The sequence below is a fragment of the Microcaecilia unicolor genome, unplaced genomic scaffold, assembly GCF_901765095.1.
Source record: "Microcaecilia unicolor unplaced genomic scaffold, aMicUni1.1, whole genome shotgun sequence".
NCBI classification, from domain to species: domain Eukaryota; kingdom Metazoa; phylum Chordata; class Amphibia; order Gymnophiona; family Siphonopidae; genus Microcaecilia; species Microcaecilia unicolor.
Window position 1 is genome coordinate 1,175,279 of NW_021963593.1, and position 13,989 is coordinate 1,189,267.

A 13,989-nucleotide genomic window follows, 5' to 3' on the forward strand; every position below is an offset into this window, starting at 1 on the left:
GGGACCAGAGCTGTAAGTGAAGTAAGTGAAGAAGACTTTTAAAATTCCGAGGGAGGGGGCCTTGAACTGTCGTATCGTTTCTTTGCCTCTGATATGTCCCTCATGCTGGTGACACCGCGTTCCTTTGCCTAGCAACTCTGCAGCGTTCCCTTCCCTCTCACTGTTCTGCCCTCGACGTCATCACGTTTTGACGTGAGGGCAGGACAGAGAGAGATGGTTACAGAGTTACGAAGCTTACAAACCCTTCACTGCAGTCTGCCACGGAGTCAGTTTCAGAACGTTGGAGGTGCAAACTATTATAGTAGATGTATTATGTGAACAGATACTTTTCAAATTGCGTACAATTCTACCGATGTTTGTAATGTAAGCCACATTGAACCTAAGCTCTTCTTGGGCTAATGTGGTATAAATATGTCATAAATAAATAACCAAATATATTGTCAACAGTATTGAACTTGCTAACCTCGATTTTAAGATGTTTTCCCCTCCCTGTTGAGACGCACAGCTCCCTCACGTCGTAGCATATGATAATAACGTGATATACAATACGTAGACTTGATCTTCATCTGTCTTTTGCCATCTGCGTGACACAGACTTAGAAGTCCATCTAGCACTGGCCTTAGTTCCTTAATCCAAACCTGACTTTTGCCATTTGTGGAACAATGACCCCTGGAGTCTATATATCACGTCCAAATTTGGGAAGTTGTCAAGATGCATTGATAGCTGTTATCTATCAATATTGGTTGCAAACAAATCAATTATTGATGTTGTTTTCCACCCAATAAAATTGTGCACACATCTGGCTGCATGCTGTTCTGTATGGCAGGGCACCTAACTCTTATAGCATGTATCCCAAAAGGGGATGTGGCATGGTCGGGCATTCCAAAAAGTTACATGCATACTTATAGAATACTGGCTCAGCGTGCCCAGCCTGGGCACCAGTATTTACACCAGGTTTTCAGCAGGAGTGAGTCTGGCACCCATAGGATGGCTGTGGGAATTGGCACTACGCAAGATGCTATAAAGGGTAGATACAAAAGACAAAATCCATCAAGTCTGCATATTGTATGTCACGTATTATCATATGCTACGAGTGAGGCTTCTGTGCATCTCAAGGGAGAGGAGAAAACATTTTAATGTTGAGATTAGCAAGTTAATACTGTTGACAATATATTTGGATATAAAATATTGTCCCAAGACAGTATCCTAATTAACTACCTATACGTGGTTGGCATGATGGCAAATTGTCAACCAGCGTTTAAGCATGAAGAACTATAACCTGCACAGAGTGGTGAGTACAAGCTTCGTCTTGTTGGAAGAATGGATGGTGTGTATCCTTTATAGAATCGTGCTTGGCGCCAATTTTTCCGGTGCTCGATTCTGAGCGCCATTGATAGAACTTTCCCCAGACTGCAGAAGTCCATCCGACATTGGTCTTAGTTCCCTAATCCGCACCTGTCTATTGTCATTTGCCGGACACAGGTCATATAAGTCCATGCAAACACTGGCCTTAGTTCCCACTACTCTTGTCCAAAGTAACACCTCAACAGCCATGTTGTTGTTGTCCATCCTCCTTTTAGGGCATGTGTTTATCCCACACATTTTTGAATTCCTTATTGTTTCTGACTCTACAACTTCTCCTGAAGGGCATTTTAGGCATCTACTGCCCTTTCTCTGAAAAAGTATTTCCTGACTTCTAAATCCACCGCCCTGCAAACCTCCATTCATGTCCTTTGGTCCTACCACCTCTCCGTCTCTGGAAGGGGTTTGCTTGCATATTAATAACTTCAAGAACTTAAATGATAATGAGTTATTATACCTGAGCTTAAAAATGTGATAGAGGGAGTTAAGTTGCCTCTTCTCATGCTATGTGACCATGGACAAGTGACATTTATCTCTGACTCATGTCACAGACAAATTTTGGTGACCAGTCCTGTTGTGACAATAGATTTGATGGGAGAGTAGGAAACTAAGATGTCAGCAACTCTTCCTTTGAATTTATAACATTTTGCAAATACCGATAGAATTTTGGTATGAATGAGTCACAGGTGTTCATACCCGCAATTTGGATATTAAAGAAATCTTGAGCAATATTCTTAGACTTATCCATGTTAAATGTTTCTGACCTGATAAGTCCCGCTGACCGGGTCATACCTGGATATTGCTGCTAAATATGTGTTCATACCTTTTCGGCATCTTCTGGGTAGGCCACAGTAGTCTGGTGCAGAGTCTGAGAGAAGGCCGGGAAGTTCCCACTTAGTTTAGTCCAGTACAGTAACTATCCAGATAAGCTTAGGACAGCAGATAGGCTTTCCTAACTTTATCCAGATGGCTATTTGGGTACCTGGATAACAACCAATGACTGCTCATAGCTGATTAATTCCTCACCCACATAGCTTGGCACAGTCCGGTGCTGAATGTTTGTGGCCACGAAAAAGCCATGTCAGTCCAGTGTTAAAATTCAGCCTGCAGTGGTCACTATTCTTTTAGGACACACTTGTGATTTGGAGGGGAGTTTTCATAAGTAAATAAGTAATGCCACATGGGAAAAGACCAAGTGGCCATCGAGCCCAGCATCCTGTCCACGACAGCGGCCAATCCAGGCCAAGGGCACCTGGCAAGCTTCCCAACGTACAAACATTCTATACATGTTATTCCGGAATGTGGGATTTTTCCCAAGTCCATTTAGTAGCGGGTTATGGACTTGTCCTTAGAAACCGTCTAACCCCTTTTTAACTCTGCCAAGCTAACCACCTTCACCAACGTCTCCAGCAACGAATTCCAAGTTTATTACGCGTTGGGTGAAGAAACACTTTCTCCGATTTGTTTTAAATTTACTACACTGTAGTTTCATCGCATGCCCCTAGTCCTAGTATTTTTGGAAGCGTGAACAGACGCTTCACATCCACCTGTTCCACTCCACTCATTATTTTATATACCTCTATCATGTTCCCCTCAGCCGTCTCCCTTCTCTAATATGTAATTATTAGAATCCTTGTATGATAAAGAGGAATGATATGTAGTTTAAAACCAATATTTAACATTAGCTTTGTACTATCTTAAATTGTACATATTTAGAATTATCGTGAACCAGGCAAGATTTATTACAATAGAGAAACTGTTTTTGCATTTGTCTCAAGGTCTTGATTTAATAACACACCGACTCATCCATTCTTAGTAAGAATTACTGAGTTCATGATTGGCAAAAGTTACTAAATGAAATCATATTATTGTACAGTTTTATCATTTTAGTCCTTCTAGCCTTGCAAATCTTGCTTTGTTTTGGATTTGGTTTTCAGGGACAAACATAGCACCACTTGGAATAGCCAATCAGAGCTCGGTGGCTTTTATGGTTCTCCAAGATTAGCCATTGATGAGAATCCAACACTAATTATCACCGAGGCCCTGTATCCACACCAGGAAGGAAATGGGAGCCTGGTGGCGGTTGGATCTACAGCGTTCCTGGAAAATTAGATCCGTTGAGGTGGTGAACCGGAGAGACTGCTGCTCGCAACGATTGCGGGAGCACAGATACGTATTGGTAACAGTCTAGACAACAACAATCCTGTGTGAGTTGATTTGAATGTTTGTTAGCTTAAAAGGACTAACCGTGGTTGTACTCTCAACTGATACATTAGATACTTCCTCCACTAGAACAAATGTCACAAATTCTTCAATAGACAATCCAAAAGTGGTCACAAATTACATAAAGGTAACCATCAATCACTAATGTGTCCAAAAATAAAGGTTCCTTATAGAGACTTAATTTTTTTGTGGACCATCAGAATAGCAGTTGACTTCTATATCACAACTGTAAAATAACACTCAAGTACCTCGCTCAAACACCGCATCGGTCATTTTTATATTATTATAAAATATTCTTTTCCTAAATTCGATGTCACATGTGCATAACAGAAGACTAAATAAACTTTCAGTTCTTCGATATTAAAGCAATCAAGTACTTATCTTTGAAGCTTTAAACTTTGAGGCTGTCACGACTGTGGTCCATGATCCCTCTCTGACAGCACCTTTTGTCCCGATGGCAGCTGCTGTGCTGGTAATGTCATGCATTGTTTTCTTTCCTGTGTGTTTCAAGCCTCATTTTGGGTTCTGTGAATTTCATGCCTCTGTCCTATAGGGTTTTCCACTTCCTGTGTGTTTCAAGCCTCCCTTTGGGTTCAGTGTATTTCCTTCCTCTGTCCTGTTTATAAGGAACTGAGCGTTTGCAATGCCAAAGGTCTCCAGGTTAGTCAGTGTGCAGTGTAGCACTTCTCGCCTTGATTTCTTGTTGCTTTGTTCATAGCCTGTGTGCCTGTGGGCACTTCTGTCTGAGTCCTTGTTTAGGGGTGCCTGTGTGCTCTTCTGCTTCTGTTCCTCTTGGTCTGTTTGTGTGCTAGGTTCAGCCTTCAGCCATAGTTCTGTTGTTTGTCTGTGTGGGTCAGCTTTGTGTCCTGCCTAGTCTGCCTTGCTTGTTCTAGTCCCCTCTACCTTAGCTTCAGCCATAGTTTGGTTATTTGTCTGTGTGGTCAGATTTGTATCTTGCTTGTGTCTGCCCTGTTTGTCTGCAGCTCCAGTCCCCTTCCTTCTTGTCTCTGCCCTGTTTGCTTTACATAAGGACAGAAGTACATAGTGTTGCCATACTGGGAAAGACCAAGGTCCATCTAGCCCAGCATCCTGCACCGACAGTGGCCAATCCAGTCAAGGCACCTGGTCACGCTCCCCCAAACGTAAAAACATTCCAGACAAGTTATACCTAAAAATGCGGAATTTTTCCAAGTCCATTTAATAGCGGTCTATGGACTTGTCCTTTAGGAATCTATCTAACCCCTTTTTAAACTCCGTCAAGCTAACCGCCCGTACCACGTTCTCCGGCAACGAATTCCAGAGTCTAATTACACGTTGGGTGAAGAAAAATTTTCTCCGATTCGTTTTAAATTTACCACACTGTAGCTTCAACTCATGCCCTCTAGTCCTAGTATTTTTGGATAGCGTGAACAGTCGCTTCACATCCACCCGATCCATTCCACTCATTATTTTATACACTTCTATCATATCTCCCCTCAGCCGTCTCTTCTCCAAGCTAAAAAGCCCTAGCCTTCTCAGCCTCTCTTCATAGGAAAGTCGTCCCATCCCCACTATCATTTTCGTCGCCCTTCGCTGTACCTTTTCCAATTCTACTATATCTTTTTTGAGATAAGGAGACCAGTACTGAACACAATACTCCAGTGCGGTCGCACCATGGAGCGATACAACGGCATTATAACATCCGCACACCTGGACTCCATACCCTTCCTAATAACACCCAACATTCTATTCGCTTTCCTAGCCGCAGCAGCACACTGAGCAGAAGGTTTCAGCGTATCATCGACGACGACACCCAGATCCCTTTCTTGATCCGTAACTCCTAACGCAGAACCTTGCAAGACGTAGCTATAATTCGGGTTCCTCTTACCCACATGCATCACTTTGCACTTGTCAACATTGAACATTCATCTGCCACTTGCACGCCCAATCGCCCAGTCTCGCAAGGTCCTCCTGTAATCGTTCACATTCCTCCTGCGACTTGACGACCCTGAATAATTTTGTGTCATCAGCTTCTGTTCCTGCCAAGCTTGTTTGAAAATCCTGAATCCTGCTTGAGTATCCTGAATCTTGTTCCTGCCAAGCTTGATCCAGTATCCTGAATCCTGTGCCAGTCAAGCCAAGTCCATCCCATCATCCAGTTCCAGCCAAGCCAAGCTTGTTAGTCCAGTCCTGCTTGGGGGCTTTTGCCTCCTGCTGCCTCTCGACGACAGTAGGCTAAGGGCTCACATTGTTCCAGAGTTCGTGACTGTTGTTTAAGCCTGGGACCGGTGACAGAGGCTAGATATAATTTTTTTGCTGCCTCGGCATATTCTAATAAAGAGTCAAATGAGAGCAGCTTTTGAATCTTTATTAGAATATGCCAACATAGCGCTATATTTTGCTAAGCATAAATAGTTTGCTTCAGGGATTTCATTCTGAAAAAAGGAACAGAAGGGAGCTTGGAATACCATATAAACGCTCACCTGGTTTGTACTTGCACAATGGGATTATAACATGTGAAATCAATAAATTGTGATGTGAAAACCCAAGTGGCCTAGTGGTTAGGGTGGTGGACGCTGGTCCTGGGAACTGAGGGAACTGAGTTCAATTCCCACTTCAGGCACAGGCAGCTCCTTGTGACTCTGGCAAGTCACTTAACCCTCCATTGCCCCATGTAAGCCGCATTGAGTCTGCCACGAGTGGGAAAGCGCGGGGTACAAATGTAACAAAAATAAAATAGATACTATTGGAGATTCTACATGGAATGTTGCTACTATTGGAGATTCTACATGGAATGTTGCTATTCCACTAGCAACATTCCATGTAGAAGGCCGCGCAGGCTTCTGTTTCTGTGAGTCTGATGTCCTGTGCATGACGTCAGACTCGCAGAAGCCTGCGCGGCCACATTGGTGATCTGCAAGGGCCGACTTCTACATGGAATGTTGCTAGTGGAATCTCAAATAGTAAGCAACAGTGGAGGAGTGGGCCTAGTGGTTAGGGTGGTGGACTTTGGTCCTGAGGAACTGAGTTGATTCCCACTTCAGGCACAGGCAGCTCCTTGTGACTCTGGGCAAGTCACTTACCCTCCATTGCCCCATGTAAGCCGCATTGAGCCTGCCAGGAGTGGGAAAGCGTGGGGTACAAATGTAACAAAAAAAAAAAAAAAAATTACTGGGAGAGGGATAAAGAAGAGTCAGTAAGACCCTATGGCAATGAGGACAGAAAGTTTTGGGCATTGGTATCTGGTAAGGGAGGATTATCCCTAAACATTTAGTCACTGAAGTTCAGTGGGCTAGTCAGCATTCTAAGTGCTATCAACACTCAACATCTTTGAAGGTACTTGGTGCCTGAAGTTAGTTAGCTTTGAAAATATTATCCTGGAGGGAACTTGGTAATTGGTAAGAGATTCACAGCTTCTTAAACCCCATAGGTTCAATATTTAAAAGGACTCTCCGGTAGTGCCACTGGGTAGCACTTTCTAGATAATGCCAATGTAGTCCAGGGGTGGAAAACGGAGTTATCTGGGTAGTGGCAATTTGGAGTTCTACTACGAAACTTAGTTAGCAAAAGGGCTGTCCTCCATCTATCCAAATAACAGCTGAATATTCCTACTCTTCGGGTAGTGCCAGCACTTCATTGATCTATCCATATAGCCACTATTGGTGTACTTCTGTCAAATATGCTTAACTTTTTGTTCTCTTGATCCACTACCCTCCTCCATGGCTTACTGTTCCAGAGTTTGGAACTTCTTCCCCAGGTTCTTAATATAATCATACTAGCATCTCTATTGGGCAAGTGCCCTTGATGTCTAATTCTCAGAAGCCATCTCTCAACCCCCTGGTCCATGCCCACCACCGTCTGGTATCTCACCTTAGTTTTCTTTCTAAAGCACTGGAAAAATTGCTTTCACATCAGTTGATATCTTTATTGAGAAGACTTTGCCCTCCATCCTAGGCAATCAGGATGTAGACCCCCATTTGGTACCGAGACTCTCTTTACCGAGAGTGAAAATGAAATATGTTCACACTGGGATAAACACAAGATCGTTCTTGCAATTTCACTTGATCTTTCTGCTGCTTTTGATTTAGTTAATCACATTTATTATCCCTGGGTATATCTGGCATCATGTTTTTTTCTTTCTCTCTAACTGTTCCTTTCAGGTTATTCAAGCAGCATCTACTGCCTCCCCCCATCCCTTATCTTGTGGAGTTCTCCAACGTCGGTTCTTTCCCCATTTCTCTTTCATTGTTTCTCAGTCCCCTTACCTCCCTGATCCCAACCACTGGCATTTCCTTTCATTTCTATGCAAATACGTTCTTCTTTTGTTTCCCCACATGCTCACACAATCCTGATCTCACTCTGCTTCAACAGTGGCGTAGTTTAGGTGGGACCATGGGGTCCCCACCCCCACCAGCTGAAGCCTTGTGCAGCACCGGTCTGGGGCACCACCGTGTTCCCTTCTCTGCTCAGTTTCACTTAAAGCAGCTTGAAGGATATCAGGAGGAAGAGAGAGCAGGGCAGGGATGCGGTGGTGCTGGAGACTGGCGCTGGAGAAGGCTTCAGCTGACATTGGTTGGGGACCCCTGCCAGCCAAGGTACTTGCTGCTGTGGGGAGTGGTAGGGTGGTGGGAGGAGTGATGAGGCGGTGGGGAGAGTGGTGAGGTGGTGGGGGCTGCGGCGGGGCGGCAGACTAAAATCTGCCCCCCACCTCGGGCTCTGTCCCCTCCCACTGTAAGGTCTGGCTACGCGTCTGCCCTTCAGACTGCTGTTGCTAATCTCAAATTGGTTAATGGTCACAAATTCTGAAGAAAGTAAAAACCATTGCATTCTGGTTCAGCCCAGATGTGACCATCCCTGCCTCTTCTATCTTTGGAATACCCACTCTTCCTGTTGAGTCATTCCATTATCTAGGAGTCATCCTAGACTCCCGTATTTCTTTCTCACCACAATTGTCTAGTCTTTGTAAGTCATTCTCTGTCAACTCCGTTCTCTACGTAAATAATTTGAACAATCTACACTCCATTCCTTTGTCACTTCTTACAACTTGACTGGATTATTGTAATATTTAATATTTAGGTTGCTCTCACTCAAATTTGAAAAAACTTCAGTCTACACTGAATACAGCTATTAAGCTCATTTGCCATGCACAAAAGTTTGATCATGCTTCAATCCTTCTGCAAAAATTTCATTTGTTCCCCATCGAACAGCGAGTTATCTTTAAGTTGCTGACTCTTATGTTAAAAGCTCTTAGAATAGGTGTCCGTGATTACCTTTCTGCTTTAACAATTTCCTACTCTCCTGGTTGTCTGCTCCATTCCATAAGCAATCACAGACTAGTTCTCCCTAACCCTAAGTCAACACATTCAGAATGTACCCACCACAATTCTTTATTACTGTGCCTTTTTACTGGAACTCCCTTCTTCTTTCTCTTCAAGCAAAACCTTATTTTAAGATTCTCAAGAAATAATTAAAAACTTGGCTTTTTAAACAGGTTTTTTCCACTAACATCATTTGCTTTTCACGGATTACGTAGATTGTCACCATTCTCCACCAGTTCCCTCTTCCTATTCCCTCCTTACTTACTTCTTGACTTCTCCCCTCCCATTCCCTTTTGATTTCCTTTTTCTCTTTCTTCTGCTTTGTCTTCCCTTTGTTGTGATTATCATGGTAGGACTGGTTTTACCCTATTTCTTATCGAATTTTGTAGTTCTTTTCTACACTGTTAACCTGTTTGTTTTTATTTATTGTAAACTGCCCAGTTCTAAGAGTCAGCTTGGACAGTATAGCAAGTTATAATAAACTATAACCAATAAATATCTGGATTTCATTACCAGTAGAACCAGCCTTTTAAAAAAATGTTGATCACCACAGGCTCAATATCAAGAGGCATGCTCATAACCACCTGTACTCACTGGTCATCCAGTGCAATCATTTCCTCGATGCAATGTGTAACCACCTTTGATTCTGGCTTCCATTAGACCTGGAATGGTGATATAGAATGACATCCCATGGGCATCAGGGCTTCTTGCCTGTCACCTCATTGTGGGAGAAGGGTGGGGGCTCAGCTAAGGAAATTGATTTTCTTTGTTCTATTGCTTTCTTGACATAAACAAAACAACAACAGTAACAGACTGGATCACGTCAGAAAACCTGGTCCTAATCTTCATCAATGAAAACTGGATACACGACCAAAAGGACCCCATAATCCTTGACCTATGCCCTCCAGAATACAAAATCACTCACTGGAGCAGAAAGGAAAAAAGAGGCGGAGGCATAATGCTAATCTATCGATTTCACTTTACAACCAAAACCACTGCCGAGTCCATAACAACCCAACTTGAAATCGCCTCAATCAGAATCCATAGCAAATCCCTGATTGATCACCTAAATTGTACCTTGTTCTACAGACCACCAGGCAATTGGAACAAAAGCCAGTCAACCTTCATGGACTTCATTTCAAACACCTGTGCAACCAACTCAAACATACTGCTACTAGGAGACATCAATCTTCACCTAGAAGACCCAAACTCTGCCAACGCACGAGAATGCAAGGAATTCCTCCCATTTATGAGACCTCATATGGCCAAACATGCAAACAACCCACATCAAAGGACATACACTTGACCTCATCTCACACAAACTGTCCGCAGACCAAAACCTAACAATAACTGATGTTAAATGGACAGAAATACTATGATCCGACCACTATAAACTAAATCTATCCCTAAACTGGCTGAAGAAGGGCTCACACTACACACAAGAACACACAACCTACAGCACAAGAGGCCAAATAAACTCGGAAACATTCTGGCAACAATTATATAATAATGAATGGACAACACAAATAGACTCCATACACTACCTCTCTAACTGGGACAAAAGATGCAGAAGCATACTAGATGAAATAGCACCATTATAAACAAGAACATCATGAAGACATATCTCGATACCATGGTTCAACGATGAACTGAAAAAACTAAAAACACAAGCCAGGAAACTCGAAAGAGCATGGAAAAAAAAAGACGAACACATGATCAATGCTTGGAAACAATTACAAAGAAAATACAAATACACTATAAAACAGGCCAAAAGGTCATATTACAGAACCAAATAGGACCAGACTACAAAGACACGAAGAAACTATACCAACTAGTAAACAAACTACTAGATACCAGCCCAGTCACCACTACCAACATAGACATCCCATCTGCAGACAAACTTGCCAATTATTTCAATGAAAAAATTGTAAACTTACGCAATACACTTCTCTTGACAACACCAATATCGAAAATTTCATCAACAGCCTGGACCCAACCCCTGGTGAATACCCAGTGGACTGAATCTGGTCAAACTTCTCTCCCCTCACCACTGAAACAGTTACCCATGCGATTCATAAATTCTCCCACACTCACTGCAAACTGGACACTTGCCCCAGCTACCTGATGAAATCTGTCTCCAACCGCTTCATAGCAGACCTTACATTCCACCTAAACTACCTACTCCAACAAGGCCTCTTCCCTAAGGAAAATGGCAACATCCTACTCACCCCAATTCCCAAAGATACCAAGAAAAAGACAAGCAAATTTACCAACTACCGTCCAGTAGCATCTATCCCACTAGTAGTCAAACTGATGAAAAGTCTGGTAACCACACAACTCGGTGATTACATAAACTAATTCTCAATCCTACATGAATCACAACAGGATTTTGCCCCCTCCATAGCACAGAAACAGTACTCATCACACTCCTGGCCAAATTCAAGCAGGAAATAGCAACAGGTAAAAGCATACTCCTCCTCCAATTCCACACGTCTAGTGCATTCGACATGGTAAACCTTAATATACTTTTAAGACTTCTAGACTATTTCAGTATTGGTGGAAACATACTTAGCTGGATCAAAGGTTTCCTAACTACTGCAACATGCCAAGTGAAATCAAACTCAAACATATCTTCACCATGGAAAGCCGATTGTGGAGTACCTCAAGGATCACCATTATCCCCAATCCTCTTCAACCTAATGACATCACTAGCCAAATCCCTATCCAACCAAGGCTTTAACCCATTCATCTACACAGACGACGTCACAATATACATACCTTATAAACACGATCTAACAGAAATCACCAATGAAATCAAGCTCAGCCTAAACACCATGAACTCATGGGCAAATGCATTTCAACTAAAACTCAATACAGAAAAAACACACTGTCTCATCCTCTCATCCCAATACAACACGTACAAACCCACAAATATAAACACCCTAGATTACACCTCTCTTTCTCAGACAGCCTGAAAATCCTAAGCATTACTATCGTTCGTAACCTCACACTTGAGAGCCAAGTCAACTCTACAACTAAGAAAATGTTCCACTCAATGTGGAAACTCAAACGCGTGAAACCATTCTTCCCAAAGGAAACATTTTACAACTTGATACAATCAATGGTTCTAAGCCATACAGAATACTGCAATGGAATTTATACGGGATGCAAAGAACAACTCATAAAGAAACTTCAGACCGCTCAAAACACAGCAGCAAGGATTATATTGGAAAAAACGCAATTCGAAAGCACCAAACCCCTCTGAGAGAAACTACACTGGCTACCAATCAAAGAACACATTGCTTTCAAAATCTGCACCTTGGTACATAAAATCATCCACGGCGTCGTCCCGGGTTACATGACAGACCTCATAGACCTACCAACAAGAAACACAATTAGATCAACACAAACATACCTAAATCTCCATTACCCAAGCTGCAAAGGACTCAAATGTTAAGTAGTAGTAGTAAATACAAATCAACATATGCATCCAGCTTCTCCTATATAAGCACACAATTGTGGAATGCACTACCAAAAGCTGTAAAAACAATGCACGACCACCTAAACTTCCGGAAATCACTAATAACCAACCTGTTCAAAAAGGCTTACTTTATCGACCCAACTTAAATGCCTAAACCTTGCAACACAACAAAACCAAAGCTCGTAACCAATTCTGCATAAATCTTCTCTTCACAACTCCCCCTACCCCCTTCATCTCACATCCCTGAGATTAATTTTTTACCCCTGATCTCTCTAAAAAATATCCCTGGTGTCTACTTGCACCCCCTCCACACCCCTCATTCCCAAACAAATATATTTGGTGTCCTCTGCATATCCAGCCCTCCTTGTTGCCCCCCACTGGCCTCCCATCAGTGGTGCCCACTTGCTCCTGCCTCCACACAGCCATCCTGGAAAATGGCAGCACCTGATCCCAAGTGATGCATCCTGGGGCATACCACATGGGATCATTCTCCCAAATAAGGGATACATCTCAAGATGCACTATGCAGTGTCAGGTGGCATTATTTTTCAAGATAGAGACACAGAGGCAGGAGCGAGTGGACATCATTCCTTCCTCTTGAAGTTATGCAAGGGGATGGGATCTGGGGGAACAAGGGAGTCATGTGGGTGAGGGGGTCACTACATCAGGAATATTTGTTTGGGGGGTCATGGGATGGGGGGGTTTGTTAGACAGAAGGGAAATTTTGGGGATAGAACGGGGAGTCATGGATCATCTTGTAGGGGAGGGGGTTTAGGGTCCTGAAATTTTGGTGGGGGATGAAGGTATCAGGATGATAAAAAATGGGGGGGGGGGGGTGCTGGGTGCCAAGATTTTAGGATATTGAATCAGGAAAGGCGCCCCTAAAGTACCAGTTTTTGGAGGTCAATCAGCTTGAAGTGGATCTTATTTTCTCTAAAATTGTTGTAATGAACTCTTATAGTCTATGTATAAGGGGACCAATACAGCAACTGTAGCTTTTATTTTTAGAGTGGGGGGGGGGGGGGAAGAAAGCAAACATGAGGCCAGGACAAACCCTGTAACAGGGCCTCAGGGTGTTGCTGTCTTGCCTTCCAAGGTATCTTGTCATCTTAGCATGATAAGGATGGTTATATCCCTCACTAACTCAGCCTCTGAGTCCTGTCTCGTCTCTTCTCTTAGCAGGATAAGGCTGGCTAAATCTTATGCCAGAGTCAATCTGTTACTAAACCTGCCATCTTGATTTCTTCACAAATATCCAGATGTGGCAACATCACTGATATCAAAGCGGGCTCCATCACAACACTCTATTGTAAAGGGATGGAAGGTCGTTATGTCAGCGTGGTCTTATCAAATCGCAAACAGTATTTGTCGCTTTGTGAGGGTGAAGGTGTTCCCTCTCCAACATCCTCAAGATTCATGTAAGTAGCTGGATCATCTCTGTTCTCTTACAGTGTCCAGACCCCCAACTCTCAGTCTGAGCTGAGGGTGTCAGGTAGAGATATAACATGGGAAATCCCAGCAGATGTTCTGCTTCTCATTCTTCTCTAGGAATTCTTCAGACTGATATTCAAAAGTATTTATTCATGAGCAGGAGAAGTGACCACAGCCTACGGCACATATGAATTGA

At 43.0% G+C, this 13,989-nt stretch overlaps 1 protein-coding gene across 1 annotated transcript in view; it reads left to right on the forward strand.

Moving 5' to 3' along the window:
• The window catches only part of LOC115459486 (fucolectin-5-like), a gene marked incomplete at its 3' end in the record, with an annotated part of 41,974 nt that extends 28,232 nt beyond the window's left edge, over positions 1-13,742 (forward strand). The window contains 4 exon segments of the mRNA XM_030189292.1: positions 3,300-3,352; positions 3,425-3,518; positions 3,521-3,569; positions 13,622-13,742. Coding sequence (XP_030045152.1) covers positions 3,300-3,352; positions 3,425-3,518; positions 3,521-3,569; positions 13,622-13,742 — 317 coding nt within the window.
• Positions 13,743-13,989: the final 247 nt, after the last annotated feature.